This window comes from Synchytrium microbalum (genome assembly GCF_006535985.1).
Source record: "Synchytrium microbalum strain JEL517 chromosome Unknown SmJEL517_scf0004, whole genome shotgun sequence".
Lineage (NCBI taxonomy): Eukaryota > Fungi > Chytridiomycota > Chytridiomycetes > Synchytriales > Synchytriaceae > Synchytrium > Synchytrium microbalum.
In genome coordinates, this window is record NW_022158353.1 from 163,950 (window position 1) to 183,409 (window position 19,460).

Genomic DNA, 19,460 nt, shown 5'->3' on the forward strand with positions numbered 1-19,460 from the left:
TGATGCAGTACAGAACTCGGCTGGTGTGTCGGGAGCGCTACAATGGGCATTGGGTAAGGCACACAGACCGGTTGTCGTTGCCATTTTTGTGTGTGTATTTGGCTTCGCCAGATAATAACCCTTCATTTCTGTAATATAGTCCCTCATCATGTCGATGGAGGCTTTTACGTGCATACCGAGTATGACATCTATGCAGACTGTAAGTGTTGTAACAAAAACAGAACGGACAAGGCATTGGGATGATACTCACACTCGCATACATCTTCCACGCTCAATAACACCACCACCTCCACTTTCTTAGATCACTTCCCTGGTTGGACCACAACCATAAGTGCAATCGCACCATTCGATGAATCATTCGTCACATCCAACATAATGAAGTATGCCAGCACCATCCAAGGACTAGCCTCAAACACCCCGCTACCAATCCCATCACCTCCTGGACTTATTGCTGGTGTCACCGTCAAAGCTCTGAGATGGCAAGGAAGTCCTCTTGCTGTGAGTGATTCATCACTGGAAACCTTAGGTTTTGTTTTGCTTGCTTTCAAACCAACACAATTTTTCATCATAGAGCTACTACGTACTCCAAGTATCATCAAACAACTCCTCATACAGCACACTATCATCCAAAGTATACGACACAGTCGCGTCAGGCAGCACTATCTTCTCTGATCCAGTTACATGCACTGGAAGCACTCAACGATACTACAAGATATTTGCATGCAATGCTTCTGGATGCTCTGCTTCTGCTCCTGTCTTGCACTTGACGTGCTGAGACTATTTAGAAATGGGGACTTATTGGACTTAAGGACAATTCGGACCGCTTGTTACTTCTATCTGTATTTCCCTTCTGCTATTTGATTCTGTTGACTCCTCCCGCAAAACAAAAAGAATGCACTTTTATTATTCTCACTTTTTTTATTCTGATACGGACGTATAAGTTACACACTCATTAATTTCAACACCACTCAATAAATGTTATTCTTACTCTTCCGCATTGTGTATTGTCGTCTGGACAAGGGTTGTGAAGAACGAATTGCTCGTGCCTGGTGCTCTTTTTGGTGCAGAGGGCTTTGTCACTCCATCAGCAATTGTATTGATGGGCCATCTTTTGATCTGGGACAATTTGAGGTAGAACAACACCGCAAGCTATGATGGAATTGCTAACGAAAAGGTCGAAATGATACGTTTGTTTCCTCAACATTGCCTTTTCTGGTCGCCATTTATTTCAACACTAAATACTTCCCATTATCAAACTCACTGACACAATTCATCCTTCAGAATGGACAGGCAAACACTGGATCAAGGCAATTTGAAAATCTACTGCAGCTGTCACAATTGCTACCTTAACACGAGAAAAAGGATGTTGAATGTGGTGCTTCTGGTCGACGTTTGCTATAACGATCAGCACGTAGTCTCATGTTTGAAGTATCTACATTCAGGGCAATCTGATTTCTCATTACCAGTGTACCCACGTGTGGGTTGACTGTATCTCCACAGCTGAAATGCCCACTGATATAGCTTTTTGCTCTCAAATAAAGGCTGTCAGGTTCTGTTTGAACGTGAACTATGGGTGCTGTTACATCTTGAACGTCCGTTGAGACTATTGCTGAGCTGGTAACATCCTGTTGACTTTTCATCAAGATAATCACAGACGCGCTCGTAAACTTTTTGCTATCTCTCTCGATGGAATGTCGCATCTGCGAGACCTGCATCTTTTCAATCGTGGACGAGCGGACAAATCCAAGACCTCTGCGTTTCTTTGGTATATTGGAAGTTTGTTCTGTTTATTGCACCAGCAAAAGAGATGCTAAAACCATACAATACTTGACCGTCAGGAATCAATGCAGATCCTCACTCTTTATCGCTGCAAGAGAGGATGTTCAGTTTTTCAATCGGAAGACGACGCAAGGATGAAACAGGAAGTTGATGAGCACGTGGTGAAAAGGGCAATGTCGCAAATTCAAAACACTGATACGCCTTCATCGGTATTAATGTACTGGCTCGAGGTTTGTAAACTGAAAGCGCTGCGGTAAAACGGCGCCATAAACGCAAACTCAGATGATTGTGGAATTACAAACAGTTTAAGGATTGATATGCTGGGAAGTTACAGGATTCTATTTTGCAGAACAGCCATTCAGTTACGCCCATACCGTAAGCAGATTGTCTTCATTGAGAGTAAAGGGCTGACTTATGGAATTGATTTAGCAGACGTACGCGTACAGAGAGTATTTGTGCGTCTGTAAAAGGTGGAGAATGAGAGCTACAAAAATTCCTGTCTATTGCTATTCCTGCCTTAACAAGGTCCGGCCGCGTTTACTAGTAAATTCGCTGTTTGCCGTGCCTGCCGTTCCAAAAAAAAAACAACGGAACCCTTCCTTGGCCATCCATTTTACAAGGACGGTGGTAGAATTCATTATAAACCACTCCCGGCAATCATATAGCTGCAATCCAACATCCACAACTGCTCCCGGGTGGGCTTGAACGCCGTCACCAACAAACCAATCCAAACATAAACTTCCATCTGCTTGACTCACGAGACCAACCAATATGACAACAACTCCTGCCGTCAGACTCGGATTCGGTATAGCGATACTCTGCATTGGTGTAGTTCTCCTGCTGCTATGGACTCTCTGGTGGATGTATCGCTCAAGCAAAGAATCCATCGAGCATGGCCGAGGCCAATTGCCATGGGAAGGATACATAGGAGATGCTATGGGTGGACGCGTCCCTGCTATTAGAACCATACGAGTCGTGCAGACTATTCTGTCGGTAGTTATAATGGTGGTGGGAGTCGTGCTGATAGTGCTCGATGTAAACAAGTGATTGATATAAGTCTGGTAGTAAACCAATTTTACACGTATTACCACTTCAGGGAGCCGTTTGTAGGCAAATTATTATCTTAGTGAATATAGCATCTTAGCCGTACGCATCGTCCGGTTTGTGGTTGGCAAGATGATTCATCCTGAGTCAGAGTTGGAGACTGGTGGATCTTGTTGTAGAGAGCTTGCAACGCCATGGGATGCTCGTGCTGACCACTTGATGTTTCGTCGCTGACTATATCTTTGCAACTGTCATCACTGATGCAAGATTGAATTGAATCAAGAATTCACTACTAGTACTCTCAGGCCCCTTTCAACTCATGTCCAATTGTTTCCCAAATGGAATCCTTCTGTGATTGCTTTGCCGTTTATTCTCTCGGCATTCTGTAAGGACATCGGATGTGGTGGCAGTGGAAGTTTACTACTGCGAGCAGGAGGTAGCATCGTATTGGAGTATCTCAATTCTAGAGGATTTGATTCCGCAATGTCGGTATATACACCAGAGTGTGGGCTGACTGTTTCTACTCAGGTTAGCTATCAAATACTGATGTTTTTTGCTTCCATTGAAAGTGATTTGAAATTTGTGTGTACCTAGGTTCTAACTGAGCGTGAAATATGGGAATTGCTACATCTCGAACGTCCTGTTGGCACCATGGCTAAGCTGGTAATGTTGGTTGACACTCAAACTCAAAATTTTGGACACTCTTATATACTCTACTCAATTCATTTCGCATCATATGTATAATAGAAACGAACCATCGCAGACCACGACGACTCAACACCCCTCCTTGTTCGAATTCTCGACGGTCTGGCCCGTCTAGGAGACCTGCTGCTTTCCAATCGTGAAGTGCAGACAGATCCCAGTCTTGTCGAGTTCTTTGATATGTGGACACATTCCCATTCTTCTTTCGGAGCAGGTTTTTTATGCTGATATTCGTTAAATTAGACCTGACGGCCGGAAACGCAGATGGTGAATACGCTCAGCGAATCGACGCAACACATCCTCATGCTCTGGTGCTTTAATAGAGGATGTTGAGGTATCAGCGACTAGGATTATTTTTTGGGAAGACCGAAAAAGCGGGGACCCTCATCCACACATATAACGTCCCACAAAATTATTTCTGACAATCTGATAGTGGCGGATCCGTAGCAGGGTGAACTGTAACCTGTGAGGGGTCCAAAATTATCAGGCATCAAAAAATCGAAAGATTTCTGGTTGTCGACCAGTTTTTGTTTCGACTCCACACGATCACTTCTCGACTAGGTCGGTTTTTTTTGGTCACTTTTTTTTCAACAGAGACACCACACGTTCTCAATGACGAAACTGTCGCCTCCCGGACCCATTACGATACTTCTACTCGCCATCCCCTAAACCCAACACCAACGCAACTCACCACAACTATACGAGCCACTCACACTGCGTGAAATGGGATGAAATCTAGATTTACAGGACTTGCCACACCACAAGTATACGAGAGAGTGGCAGTAGAGGCATCGCGACCATCAAGCACGATACTCTTCGAGTCGGTTATTGACAAGCCGATGATTCTGCTGTGGTGAGAGCTAGCTTACATCAGGCATCGTCAGTAGAGTCGCTCGAGTCGTATGTGGCACTTGAGAAGATAGTCGTAAAAGACGTTTCTGAAAGTCTGCATTCCACATTATCTCTTTTCATCTCAGCCATATTCAATGACAAGTGGTTTTGAAGAAGAGAGTGCTGGTGGAGGTGTCGCGTTCGCTGCTGGTGCAACTAATGATTCCGAAATAAGGGATGCGGATTTGCTGAGAGAGTTGTGTTGAGTTTTCAGAACACTGTGATGCAATTGGTCTTGCATTTTAGAGCTAACGCTCATTCCAAGCGTCATCAAACAGCTCCACACGCAGTACATCATTTTCCTCATATTTTCCAAAGGATAAAGGATTCGACACAGATCACTTGAGGAAACCCATCTTTGTTGGCCCTTTCAAGAGAATTGGGAGAAGGAGAAGATACATCAATAGGAACACTTTTGTATCCTCTCCTGCTTTTGAATGGTTTTGAATGTGGATTACCTTGGCTCATACAGTGTGCACTTCAAAATGGCATGTTGTTCCACCATTTTGTATCATAGCACTTGGCTTTTTTCTTCTTGGATTTACGACGGTCAGTAAGGACTTCAAAGACACAATAATTTCGACTACCTTGTTCATGTAATAAATATATAAATGTCAGATCTGATGACGCGCTTCAACACGTATACAAAGTAGTGGTTACATCGTAGAGATCAAAGACTTTGTAAAACAGAAATGCTATGCTTCTTGCTCACCTTGATCGCTGTTTTGGCTGTTGATGCTTTGCACAGATTTTGCACCTCATTTTTCGCCCTTTCACAACATACACTGTTTCTTTGTTCTAGGACGCAATCAGACAGATCCACGCCGTAAAACATAGTTCCTCAGTCATAAAAATCCATACAATTGTCCTTCTCCTTCTTCTAACGGCTCCTATAACCTCGTTATGATGCTTCTACCAAAACAACAACTTCCCATATCAATGAATGCAGACGACGGTTCAAGTGCTCCGGAACTACGGCAGAGATTGTTTGAGGCACTGCATAGTACAGGGATTGCCGATAAAATAAAGGTACGCGATGTACATAATATATGTACATTGCATCTACCACTACTCTTCTTTTTTTGCTACAATGAGCACCTGTCAAACTCACTAAAATCAACTTAAATTCTATTTGTCAGGCTAATATTCGATCAAATCTCATCGAACAATTACGGCAACGTTCACAATTACCACCTCAACACGACAAGAAGGACAATGAGAGTGGTGGCAGTGGGAGTTTACTATTGCGAGCAGCAGATAGTATTGTATTGGAGTATCTGAATTCACGAGGATTTGACTTCACAATGTCGGTGTTTATACCAGAGTGTGGGTTGGCTGTTTCTACTCAGGTTAGAATGATGGAATTGCATTTCTTCTCTGTTAACAACTAAGTCGACATTTGTATCTCCTTAGGTCCTAACCGAGCGTGAAATATGGAAACTACTACATCTTGAACGTCCTGTTGGAACCATGGCTGAACTGGTACTGGATTGTCAACCTGAACTCAAAACTGGGACACTCTACGCAATCTCAATCTCTGACCCTATCACATCTCCAATAGAAACGAACAATCGCAGACGACAACGACGCAACACCCCTCCTCGTCCGAATTCTCGACGGCATGGCACATCTAGGAGACCTGCTGATTTCGAATCGTGAAGTGCAGACTGATCCTAGTCCTGTCGAATTCTTTGGTATGCGGACACATTCCCGTTAACATTTTCTCCAGACGGATTTTTTTGCTGATATTCGTTTAATAGACTTGACGGCAAGAAACGCAGACCGTGAATACGCCAAACGAATAAATGCAACACATCCGCATGCTCTGGTGCTTGAAGAGAGGATGCTTAGATATCAGCAGGAGGTTGATGTGAGGATGAAGGGGGAGCTTGATGAGCAGGTGCAAAAACCCCTTCCTATCTGTCGATGCAACCAGTTGATGCATCCACCCCACTCACACTCCGCTACCATTCTAGTTACGACGATTCAAAGAGACGGAAATAGTGCATGTCCGCGTCGAGGAACGAAGAAGATACCAAGAAGATTTAAACCAACACCGCTCTGAATTCGAAAAGATTGATATGGAAAGACGTGCCAAGACATTGGAGTGGGAGCAGCAGGAGCGTGCGAGGCTTGAAGAGCGTGAAAAGGTGTGGTATCTTCGAGCAAAGAAACTGCAGCCGCTTACAATCCTGATGCTTGGCCTTCCAACCCCACCTTTTCCTAGGAATTCGAACGTCAAAACATGGACCTCCGCCAACGCCTACTCGCAGAATCCAACCGTGTAGTACTAGCTGAAGCAGCCCATCGCAACGAAGCACAATTGCTAGCTCGAGAACTGCAGACTGAGAAGGACGCACTACAAAGACGACATGAAGAAGCACTTACTCAAATTGTGGAGTTGCAAAAGTTTAAAGATCGTTATGCGGAGAAGATGCAGGACGCTATTGCGCAGTACGGTTGTTTCGCAATCCTTTATTGGTCTGGTTTGCTTTTTTTTTGCGTATGTGAATGACTGACCCCGTTCTCCTTCCTTTTATGTTTCCAAAAGGCATAAGATTGACTTGAACCGAGAGCACGCTACCATACTCTCGAATGTTGAAGTTGAGAAGACCAAACTTGAAGGTACTCTACTCCCCCGTCTGAAGAGCAGACATCCATGCTTACTCTCATTCCAATTTTTTAGCTGAACGAGCCCTCCTCTCTGAGCGAGCCCGACAAGTCGAGCAAGCAGCACAACAAGTTTCAAACGTACAATCTGAAGTTGAGGAACTTCAGGCTTCGTTACGAGCTGCTAGGACTAGATTGGCTGAAGAGAGGAAGGAGAGGGAGAATGCTGGTGTGTTGCTGAGAGAGTTACAGATGCAGGTAATGCTGTCATCCGAAAGCAAGCCCATTTTCAGTGGTTGTAACTGTTGGTTGGCTCTGGTTGAAAACGATTGATTTGACTGACGACTTTTTTGGAACATAGGTTCAAAACCAAAAGAGTTCAACTGCTTTAGAGTATGAGATACAGAGTCTTAAGAGGTATCCTCGATTCGAAATCGCTCTTCACACCTTTTTTTGTGGCATTGAACGATGGTCATTCCTCTTGCTATTAGACAACTACTTGAATCTGAAAAGACGGCAGAGAAGAGACAAGAAGGTACTTTGCGTGGATCTGATTATCATTCAACCTTCCTTCCGACCTGGTTTTTTGTCTTTGAACAGAATATCAAAGCCTCCTCAAATCACTCATGGCACCTAAACATGAACTGGAAACTGAATTAGCTCGTGCGCGCAAAGCTGAAGGACGATGGCAGCGTGAATGTCAGCAGCTGGTGGGGAAGTTGGATTTGGAGGTAAAACAGCTTTTGGCAAAAAAGGAGATGACTTGCTAGTATCTCATGCTTTCACTCTCCTAGCTGACCCGTAATGAAGAAATCCACCGTAAATATGAAGACGAGGTGCTGCGTGTCAAGGAACTTCAGAGGGAGGTTGCTGATTTAAGGTTGTTGTTGCATCAAGCCCAGTCAGGTATGTTTTGCCTACAGTCTTCTTTTTTTGGCTATATCATATGATCTGACGCATCCGACAATACTTAGCTTTAACGAATGAAGTTGGTCTACGTGGACGTGGAGATCAAGATCTATTGATGGGTGCTGAAGAGTACCACATGTGAGTTGTTTGAAATCGATCAAAGATCATTGATCACTCATTCGTATCCTATCTTTTTCTAACATTTTTATAACAGAGACATACCACGGCAAGACACTACACGTCCCCAATCCCGAAACTTTCGCCTCCCAGATCCACTCCGATACCTCTACTCGCCATCCCCCAAACCCAATACTAGCACAAACTCACCACAACTATACCAGCCACTCACACTCCCTGAAATGGGACGAAATCTTGATTTCCAGGACTTGTTGTTTAAACCCACACCACAAGTATACGAGAATACGGCAGTTGAGGCATCGAGACCATCAAGCACGATACCATTCCAGGATGTGATTGATAAGCCAATGATTGCTGCTGTGGTGAGAGCCAGTTTGCATCAGGCTTCGTCGGTGGTGAAGTCAGAGTCGGCCGAGTCGTATGTGCAAGTTCAGAATGTGGTGGATGATGTTGGGGAAAGGGTCGTGAAGGAGACTGAGATGCCGAAAAAGCATGACAATACAGATGAAGTTTCTGATCCGCTCATGAGGAAGTATATAGCTATTGTCAAGGAGAGGAGGGAGAGAGAAAGGGTGGAAGGCTCCGAGGGTGTAAGTGGAGATGTTGATGCTGTACAACCTCTTGTTTGTTGTTGTATGGTCCTTTACTCATTTTCTTACAGAAGAAGGACGTACCGCCATCACAACTACAACAACCACTAGTGGCAAGCATGAAGCCGTCCAGTATTGGTATACCGAGAGTAAACAGTTATCGATCTGAGAATGTAAGATCATTCTACTCTTTCACCGATTCGTTTTTTGCGTCTGCCTGATAGATAATCTTGTCTCATCTTAGCCGTCTTCAATGACGAGTGATTCTGAAGAGGAGAGTGCTGGTGGAGGTGTTGCTTTCGCGGCTGGTGCAACTAACGACTCTGAAATCAGGTATGCGAGTTTGTTGAGAGGCTTGGGTTTAGTCTGGAGAAGATTGTGTTGAAAGTGTCTGTGTCTGAATCTTTTCCGCTCGTAGTGGACCGTCATACGATTCAACTGAGAGCCGTGATAATGCCTGGTAAAACCATCAAATGCCTTCGGTTTGTAAATTTCAAAATGTAAATAATCAAACCAGATGTGTTGCAATTTGTATACTGTATAACTGTTATTTAAAAGAAACTACTTTATAATACTAAATCAGCGACCTGCCTATATACGCCAAACTACACATCCTGCTGCTGTTGCTGCCTCTCAGCAAACTCCAGATACTGCGCCCTCTCACACAAATAATCAATATCCGATACCTTCCAGCCACCCCCATTCCTAAACGCCTCCTTCACAGCGTCCGCATCCAGCTCTTCCTCATCTCCCTCAATATGTGGGCTCTCAAACTGCACATTCAGCACCCTGCGTCCATGACTCGACGCAATCACACTTCCAGCAGCAACCGACTCTGTCTCATCTACGCTCTTAACCCGATGCACAAAATCTATATCGGCATCTAGCGCGACATTGATTTTTAGCTGGAGCCCTTCCTCGATTGCGTCTGTTGCAGAGTGGTATAGTGGGCGTGTATCGTTTTTCGGGATGGCAAATGATACGTTAAAGAGCCTGTATATGCTATATGATGGGTTGGGCGACGTGTACATCCTCAGTGCGTCGTTTTTCGATGCCGCGACCAGTTTCGTTTGTGTGTGCTTGCTGTAAAACGATGGTCCAAACAGCATATCGACAGAGTCAATCCGTGCTGCATGCACGTCGCGGATGCGGATGTTGACGGCCTCGTTGCTGGCGTGTATGGTTTTGAGTGCTGCCTGTAAGTGCTGGTTTAGTGTGGGTGTGGTCATGCGGGGCAGTTTAGAGGGCGAGTGGGATATCGAGTTCATTATGGATTTGGCGGCGTGTGTGGCTCCGTTTAAGAAGGATGGCTCGAAGGTGCTGCCTAGCAGATGTCTATCATTGAACTGTGAGTCAGCTGAAATGTTTGGCACAAGCATGTCAAATATATATGAACGTACCTGGCACCACCTCTCGTCCACAGCGACACGACAGGTCGCAGAATCATGGCCAGTACGCTCTTGTAGGGTGTCTGTATAGTAGAGTGTTGAGGGAGAGCGAGGACGGGTTTGACTGCAGTTCGGGAAGAAAAGAGAGGGAATTCATGGGAGATACTGGGATTGACACTTGAGCTGTGTAGTGTTCGTTGAATTCCCCTCATCTCTTCTCCTTGGCACCCGTCCTGGTCTCTGTAGTCTCCTCTTGCGTTTGTGCACGAGATGTGTGAGTATGTTTGGAATTCACCCGGAAATAGAATGGGGTTTGGGGTGCGAGGTTGTGTGACCTGTGACGAATCGGAGGCCAAGGAAAGGCATAGAATCTATTCGTGGACTTGTTTTGAACGTCCAATTTCTCACTAGATGTCAGCCCGAGTCTTTGGGTGACATAGTTTGAATGGACAATGGACGTCTAACTGACGCGACGTGGCCGTCTAACTGACGCGACGTGGCCGTCTAACTGACGCGACGTGGCCGTCTAACTGACGCGACGTGGCCGTCCTATATTTCTATCCGCTCTAAACGAGTCAAACCGGCCCAAGTACGGTGCAGGAGGTTTTCGCCTGCTGCAAATCTGCAAATCTCACCCTAGCTGTTCAATGCCCCGTCAACCTGTAATCACGCGTCACAATATCTATCAAATTCGATACTAGCTCTGTATGGAAAGGCAATCAATAAGCCACAATTCTATTATTTACGATGGTACACAGCAGGAGTCTCTTAAACCGTCCGTTGTTTCATCTGTTTCATGTCCTTGACGTTGCTGTTCATCTACCACAAGCAGAAAAAGCACATTAATCACTCTTCCATCAGAGAATCTTTTCTCAAATACTCTCAAACATACCTTCATCAACCTATCCATAAGCTGGGATCCAGAATCCTGCAACACACGAGCACCACCACCACCATTAACATTATTCTTGAAACTACCCACATCCTTCAACACAGCGATAGCATTCTCCAGCCTCGCAATCTTTTTCTGTGACCGTTCCAACCCATCCAGTAATCGGTTATGTGCGTCAACAACACATGTAACTGATGCCGACAATGGTGCTTCACTGGTGTCGGTACCGGCAGCAAGACGGTCTAAGGTAACAGAAGACCCCGAGCCCACAATCGTTACCCTGACAGCTCGGGTAGCAAGCAGATCTCGACATCGTGAAACATCGTCAAGCAGAGTATCATATTTGCGTAAATCGTCTTCGTGTTGTTTGAGTAGGGAATTTCGTTCAGTTACGAGTCGAGTGATTTCAGCACTCTGGGATTGGATTTGTGTTGATATGGATATCTGGATGGTGTTTTGCTTATCTGTCAATGTATACAGTTCGGAAAGACGCGACTCGACTTGGTACAAGTCTCGTTTGGATGCTTGGAGGGATACGTGTGCGAGTCGTTCAGAGTCTTCGAGTCTTTCTCGTTCGAGTTTGAGTGCGTCGCGTTCAGTTTTCAGGGATGTGACTTCGTCTTGCTTTGTGGTGAGGATGCGTTTGTGGTCTTCGAGGTCTTGTGTTGTGGTAGCGGTTTGGATGGTTAAGAGTTCGGTTTGTTTGAGGATAGCATCGTATGATTCTTGCAGTTTCAGTTCCTGAGCTTGCAGAGTCTCCTTTTCTGAGGTTGTTGATGCGAGCAGTTGACGGCATTCGTCCAGTTGGGATTGTAAAGACGCAGCTGTTTCCTTCAGAGCCGATGATTCTCGTGCCAGTGCAGCATGGGATGTCACAGTATTACTCAAATCAGATTTCAAAACTTGATTCGAATTCATTAGTGCCTGTATCTCGTTCTCTGCCGTAACTTCAGACCTCTTCAGCTCTCGTATCTGGTCCTTGAGTCTCTCACATTCTTCAGCAACACCTTCTAGCACCAACTGTTCCTGTTTCAACGACTTGACTTTGGTCGACGACTGTTCATATCCTCGTTTAGCAGACTCTAATTCCCCAACAGTATTCTCAAGCCCAATCTTAACACTTCGTAACTCGGTAGTAAGACCCTCAATCTCTCGACGGTTGGCATCATTCTCAGTCTTGTAATTACTAGCAAGTATTCTCTGATCATCCAAGCTACGTTGCGTTTCAAGGATAGTACCCCTGGCGAAACTCAGCTCGGCAGATAGTTTTTGTACTTGATCGGCCTTTTGGGATTCCAAGACACGGAGCTGGCGCACATCATCACGTAGTTTGTCAACTTGTTCCGTCAATGGTTCCAGCGCCTCGTTTTCAGCAGAGAGGGCGCGGATACGTGACGTGCATGTCTCGATATGGGATTGTAGCTGATCACGTTCTTGTCTCGATTGATTCAACTCCTGTTTCAGCGTATCTCGTTCGGCACACTGTTTCTTGACTTCATCCTTGTACTTGCTAAGCGATTTCCCATCCTTCTCAGCCTTAGCTTTTAACTCTTCCAAATCCGATCCAAGACCTCGGTTCTCGTCCTTGGCAGCCTTCAACTTGCGCACCAAATCATCATTCTCAGCCTGCAAGCGCTGACTATCTTCGCTGGCAGAAGCAATCTTTCGATCTAGTCTTGCAACATATGCCGATGCAGCTTCAGCTCGTTCATGAGCTTCCACAACATCTTTACCTAATGCTCCACACTTGTCCTTTAGCACCTTATTCTCACTCTCGAGCATCGAAATCCGTCCCATAGCCTGACTCAGCTCTTGCTTCAACCGATTCATCTCTTCGCGATTATCATTGCCAATACTCTGTTGCGCAACATTGTAAATCCCAGCTAGGAACCCCATATTCAGATGCTTGTTTCCAGTAGCGATACTGGCATCGGTTGCAAACTGGCGGCATTTTATACGATCGGCTAGTTCGAGCATTCGTTGTGCACGTCTCGTTAGATCGGCTTCGGAGAGCGTGTTCTTGATGTCGATGTGCGTTATTTCTTTGGGGGAGACTTGGTTTAGGAGGTGCAGGAGACATTCGCAGTCTGCGAGGTCGGTCGTAAAGTTCGTTACGCGTCGTGTGATGGTACTTTGGGAGAGGCGGTCGTTCATCCATGCTAAGAGGGCAGCTTCTTGGGTTACAGCGCCTTTGGAGCGGTCGAGCTTTACGTTTGAGAGTAATGCGGCCTACAAATTTGGAGAATGACGTCAATTCCAGTAGCAACAAAAAGGGCACGATATTGACGGTGGAGTGTTTGTTGGCGAAACAACACATGCCTTGATTAGCTGCCAAAGCAATCCACTACACAGATGCGGTGATCCTCTAATAATATCATCAGCTCCAATATTCGATATCTGGCATCCAATCTTCTTCGACCCCTCCAAAGCCTTTGTCAGATTCTCATGATACGACAACATGGCTCTCACGGGACTCTGTACAGCCCATATAAGACCCAGCTCATCAATCGTTCCTGGTTTGACGAGATTAACCAGTTTACACAGAATCAATCCAGATGCAAGTGCTTTAAAAAGCGACGTTGGTTCGATTGGGAATAAGTGTGCAAGACGTGAATCGTTCCCGAATTCAGCGTTAATCCATGCAGTGTAGGCTTCGATTTCCATATCTGAGAGGTGGTGTTTGATTGTGTTTGAGTGGTCGAGGGATGCAAAGTTGAATGTTGCTACAGTTGTTGTCATGTTAGCACCCAACCAAAAAAAATAACAAAATCTCAGCGTTGACACATACATTCACTAGCCACCAAACTCTTATCCAGCTCAGCCTGCCTCAACAACCCCTCCGCCATCGCACTCGATGATACCAAATCCTTTGGACTAGAAACCGTAGAGCTCCTTCCCCTTTTGTCAAACTGTACAGCAGCACTCACTCTCGGATGTGGCGACGATGTACGTCTTGATATAAGCGATGAAACACCATCAGCCCCTTCTTGCTGCTCCTTTTCGAATGACGATGAGGTTATTGATGTCCGGTTTTCAAGAGCGGATGCAGGTGTTGCGTATTGGGAAGATGATGTATCGTCCATTATTGTGGACGTGTTTACGGTTAGTTGGGCCTCCATCAGTACGTTCTTGTGAAAAGAGTGCACAATTTGGTGCGTTTTAGGGTTGTTTGGAATTTTTGAGGGTCGTGATGCTGGCGTTATAAAGTCGCACGCGGTGCGAGCGGTCGGGGGCGATCCCATATACTAGCAATGTACAGCAATACACAACAGTGGTCCTGATGCAATTGTTAGTTCAAGTCGCAAAAAAAACACATAGAACGCAGAACGATGCGACATCGCTAAAAAAGTCAGAGAGGAGGCAAAACAGAGCAAGAACCGCTACACCAATGTAGCCGGCGCGTAATCAGACGCGTTTCGAGTCCCAGAAACCCGGAGTTTTCGTATGAGACGAGAATGATCATTTTATTTAAAAACGCTTGTTCGTGTTATTTACTTTGATTGTTTTCGTATTATTTACTTTGATCTAGCACTTACGGCGGTTACGAACTACACACTCTGCTGTGTTCACAGCAAATCTGCGTAATACTGTGTGAAAACCCGAACTTGGAAGTTTTGTGACCAGATTGGTGATTGACAAAAATCCTTGAATCCAACCAAGTTTGTCACCAATCTCACATGATTGGCAAGAGCCAATAAAAACTGGGCAGGTATTGGGCTAAAAACCTGTCTCTCTAGAAGGGGGGGTTGATCTCCCCCAATCGTTCGAGTAGCGGTGGGAGTGGACACTACGGATGTGACGATGACCTGAAGTTGAATGATAAATAGTTACATAACGATCAGCGATCGACTAGATAATTTCTCTCAGAAACTCAACTGAAGCTTTCAAGCAAAAGCACAATAAATGGAAAGTTGGCGTAGCCTGTCCGTAACGAGGTCCGACATGCAGTGATAGCACGATTTATGGAGTAGGTTTCAATTGTATCGCTCATCTTGAAGATTGATGGAACACGTTGCTATGCTTGACTTGAAACTGTCTAAAATTTTCAAGAGTTTTTTGGCGAGTCCTGGACGTGTCAGGAAAGCGTATTTTGGCGTTTCAGCAAATGAGAACGTTGAAAACAATCTGTAGGCCGATTTGAGCCACTTAAGTCCTAGATTTTGAACTAGTCCCTGTTTGCAGTGCCCTTGATTGTCTGGTTTAGCAAAAACGGTGGACCGATATTAGCTCAAGTGCCACCAGTAAAGGCTGTTCATCAAGGAAGGAGAACTCAGGTATGTCGTATAATACCTTTAGCACTCGGTCTGCTACCGATGCGATCAAGCATCTATCTTTTCTTTTTCCGTTTTTGCAAATCGATGTTGTGTTTGCCAAGCGTTCAAACTTTACTGTCGAATGCATCAGTGCCGGAACCTCGATGGATGAATTTGAAGTTGAAATCGTATCTGCATCGTATTGTATTACGCTTCGTCGCTTGTGTGTATCGGTCAAGCTCACCAATCCTCCAAAACACATTTCATCTAGCTTCGCGACGACTTTTTGGGAAATCTACCTCGTCGACGACGAACAAACCACTACATCACACGAAACGGCCGATACAGTCCTCAAAACACACTTTACATTCTGACAATCCACCAACCTCACAAGCAATGAGCACCACAAACCCAGAAATGCTCGCCTTTGCCCAACGACGAGACACCTCACTTTACCACGACCCATCCAAACTACCCGAATCCCTGTCCAGTCTCTCCCCCGATGAGCTACAAGCCTTTGAAGCACGCACAGTGCGTAAAATCGACTGGGTTATACTCCCGATAGTTTGCTGTCTATACTACTCTGGGTATATGGACCGAACTCAGCTGAGTTACGCTACCATATCGAATACGGATGTCAAACATAACTTGTTTCAGACTACGGGGATATCACTCAGTCAGTATAATTGGATTTCGAGTATTTTCTTTATTGGGTATACGGTTTTTGATGTTACGAATGTGCTGATAAAGTACTTTACGCCATCGAGGTAAATATTTGGTTAAATTGTGGGGTTTCCATGATTCCCTTTATACTGATTTGTGTGTGTTTGGAATAGGTGGATTGCGAGAATATGTTTCTCATGGGCGATTGTTGCTTTGGCAATGACTGCTGCAACCAACTACCCGGGCCTTTTAATATGCAGGTTCTTGTTGGGAGGTACGAATATCGTCAGACATAAACCCTGCAGAATTCCATATCTAAACTCATCGTTTCAACAGTCATGGAAGCAGGCCTCGGCCCCTCCGTAATCTACTACCTCACCTTCTGGTACAAACGCTCCGAGCGCGGCCTCCGCATCGGCCTCTTCTACGTCTCGGGCTCCATCGCAACATGCACAGCAGGTCTCCTATCCGCTGCCATAACCCAACTAGACGGCCGCGGCGGGCTCTACGGCTGGCAGTACCTGATCCTCGTCGAGGGGATCCCGTCCCTCATAATGGCATTCGTGGTCTTCTTCTTCATGCCTGATTACCCCAAAACGACGAAATGGCTGTCGGAAGAGGAGAAGGCGATACTCGAGTATCGGTTGCAGGGGGAGGCCGGTGCGAATGCTTATGGGAATACGTGGGTGTGGGCTGAAGTTTGGGAGTGGGTGAGGAATCCGCTGTCGTGGTGCTTTGTGCTGAGTACGTTTTCGCAGAGTTTAGCTATTTATGGGTATGTGGAAGATTGTTATTTTGTTCTGCAGCCAAGTGTTGATTGTTGATGTAATCTTTGCACAAACAGTCCAGCAGCATATGGACCAATCCTGATACAAAGCATTTTCTTGCCAATGGGAATGACTAGTAATCAGCTCCAGGTACGCGTTTCTTGAATTCGTGGTGTCTTGCAGACCAATCAAACAACGATTGAATATAGGCAATTTCAACTCCACCGACAATATTCGGACTACTATGTGTAGTCATATTCGTCTTGCTTTCAGACAGACTCAAGAATCGAGTCATCTTCTTGAATGTAAAGCTTCTTGAATCATGCCTTGTCGTTTCCACCTGATTCGTGAACTGATATCCTGATCTCTTTCCAGATTGCACAATTCATGGCCCTAGCCGGAATGATAATCTTTGCTGTAGCACCTAAATTTACCGGAACATGGGGCTGGATATTATACGGCAACTGGTTCCTGACTGCAGGCGGTACCGCTGTTACGACTGCCATGTCGGTGACATGGAGAGCTGATTTATCGTAAGCTACGAGTTCTTCGACCCTCGATCCCCCTTTTTTGGCGTTTTTGCTGGGCTTTAACTCAGCTTGCATACCGTATAGATATGGAACCACATTTATGGGATTATCCACTGCATTTACTCTTTGTGCTGCTAACGTCGCTGGTATGGATGGTTTGTATATGCATCTACAGACACCTCTCACTCGATTGTATTTTGTAGGCGCCGTTGCACCACAAATTTTCGTTTCGACTGATTCGCCACTGTATCATAACGCATTTACAGTCCTTGCTGGGTTTATGGCTGTTGCCATGTACGTGTCGCGTATTAGTTGTAAACAATGACTCTCATAACCATCTCTGATATGTTTGTTTCTCGTAGAGTCACCACCTGGATCCAACTAGTAATCGAATATAAATACCCACAGTATTGTGGTCCTTCGGGTCCCTTCCATTTCTCGAGAAAGAGCAGCAACAATATGGAACAAACCAGTGAATTGTTAGAGAAGAGTGATATGGAGAAATAGAGACATTTGTAGTAAAGATGGCACGTTTTAAAGATATATTTCTTTTCATATCTTGTAATTCCTGATGATCGATGTAAAGTATTTCTTTGAGATCTTGTAAGCTGCCAAAACAAATGTTGGGAACTCAAGCTCTGAACAAGTGTATGTTTCAAGACTTGCGTCTTACCAAACTTGGAAACAAAGAAGATCAAACTGTAGCGATAGCTCTCGGTAATCGACAGCGACATTGGCGGAAGTTTGCCATGGCCGTGTGAAGGCAGCGCATCGACTTTGCGTCAACAATGACATAAAAGTGCAACTGACTCACAAAACACCACAGATCAGCTTAGGAGGTTGCCGAAACATCCTCATAAAGACTCTACAACACTAAAAGTACCGTATTCACAAAAGAATTCACATGTGTTTCATCCTGTACGTGATCTCGTGGACACCTCACATGTGGCCAGCTTTTCACAACCCACTCTTCCCAGCCAGCAGTCCGACCCGCAATCGTGGAAATTAGGCAGATCTCTTTGCCATATCACGGTCACACGTTTAAACCTATGGATGGTGATTTTAAGACTGTGGACGATGTGGATGGAGAAATAACCACGGAAACCACTTTTGTAAACAAGCAAACATCGAAGGGCGATCAAATTTGAATTCCTCCCGATGCATAGCGATGCCCATTAGATGGCCCCACGATTTTTGTTATTATAGTGCCCTGGTTGCGCAACTTGGTGTACCTGCACGATCACACCTTTTGTCAAAGCCGGTTGGGAAAATCTCAGGGTTAAGTACACTCAGCAGAACACTAATGAACTTTTGAGAGTAAGTGAGCGGACGATATTTCAATTGGTGAGTTTAGTATTGGAACTATGGTGGTTTGAACGCGGTATCGTTGGTTGCCGTCGATCAACTTCCGGAGTGCTTCCAGATCGTTTTTTAGTATGCCGTTAGTAAAAACACTCCTGTTGTTGCTATTAGAAATTCCAAGATCCAATAATATATTAAGGCTACAGTCAACTCAAACGTACGTTGCTTATGGAGTCAGAATGTTTGGTGACATTCATCAATATTGATTCTCGATGTCTTGTTTATCTTTGTGGGGATGCTTTTCCACGATACTAATCCATGCTTGTTTATTTTTCTAGCATTATTCTAAATGACTGAAAAGAGCAAACTGACGGCGACTAGTGTGATATTTGGTGCTGATGGGGCAGCTGTTCAAGGTAAAATGCAAACCACAAGCAATGCTGATTTGTTTGCATGTTGTATGCCTAATCGATCCACGTCGTTATGTAGCAAGCTACCCCACGGACGAAGAAGGCCGAGTCCTGATCCCGGATTCGTTAGCTGACTTGTCTCCAGAGTGAGTATCTCAAGTTAATGCTCCTGTTTTTGTTAGCCAACGTTGAATTGTATCTAACCATGTCTCCTTATATAAGACAAAAAGAAGAATACCAAAACAGACTGCTTCGAAAACTGGATATACGCATTCTCCCCATTCTGTTTTGGCTCTTCTTTTCAAATTACCTCGACAGACAAAACATTGCTAACGCCGCCGCTGCTAATACCGATGTCAAGCATACGCTACTTATTACTACGGGAATCAACCAGTCGCAGTATAATTTCGTGAACTCGATCTTCTTTATTGGATATTGTATCTTTGAGATGCCGAGTAATATCGTTTTAAGTATGTGCATGGGGTTTCACGTGTTAGGATACAATTTTGTACAGGACTTTACTAATTTTGATATGTATATAGAATGGGCTACACCATCGAAATGGATTGCTAGAATCTGTTTGTCATGGTAG

At 44.9% G+C, this 19,460-nt stretch overlaps 3 protein-coding genes across 3 annotated transcripts; 2 read left to right on the top strand and 1 right to left on the bottom strand.

Moving 5' to 3' along the window:
- Positions 1-2,550: 2,550 nt before the first annotated feature.
- Positions 2,551-3,845, top strand: SmJEL517_g01162 (uncharacterized protein; the record flags this gene model as incomplete). Its single annotated transcript, XM_031167090.1, has 5 exons — positions 2,551-2,814; positions 3,091-3,351; positions 3,418-3,486; positions 3,571-3,739; positions 3,769-3,845. 5 exons carry the CDS (start codon positions 2,551-2,553, stop codon positions 3,843-3,845), a joined length of 840 nt encoding a protein of 279 aa, XP_031026948.1.
- Positions 3,846-5,355: 1,510 nt separating this feature from the next.
- SmJEL517_g01163 (uncharacterized protein) lies at positions 5,356-9,127 on the top strand (the record flags this gene model as incomplete). Its single annotated transcript, XM_031167091.1, has 18 exons — positions 5,356-5,445; positions 5,556-5,765; positions 5,830-5,898; positions 5,978-6,110; positions 6,177-6,316; positions 6,393-6,566; positions 6,644-6,870; positions 6,968-7,041; positions 7,103-7,284; positions 7,388-7,443; positions 7,518-7,561; positions 7,627-7,757; positions 7,821-7,932; positions 8,001-8,073; positions 8,150-8,663; positions 8,735-8,836; positions 8,908-8,996; positions 9,082-9,127. The coding sequence occupies 18 exons, from the start codon at positions 5,356-5,358 to the stop codon at positions 9,125-9,127; spliced, it is 2,466 nt and encodes an 821-aa protein (XP_031026947.1).
- A 141-nt stretch (positions 9,128-9,268) lies between these two features.
- SmJEL517_g01164 (uncharacterized protein) lies at positions 9,269-14,026 on the bottom strand (the record flags this gene model as incomplete). The annotated part of the gene is made up of 5 exons (XM_031167092.1): positions 9,269-9,998; positions 10,064-10,134; positions 10,944-13,172; positions 13,257-13,666; positions 13,732-14,026. 5 exons carry the CDS (start codon positions 14,024-14,026, stop codon positions 9,269-9,271), a joined length of 3,735 nt encoding a protein of 1,244 aa, XP_031026946.1.
- Between the last annotated feature and the right edge of the window lie 5,434 nt (positions 14,027-19,460).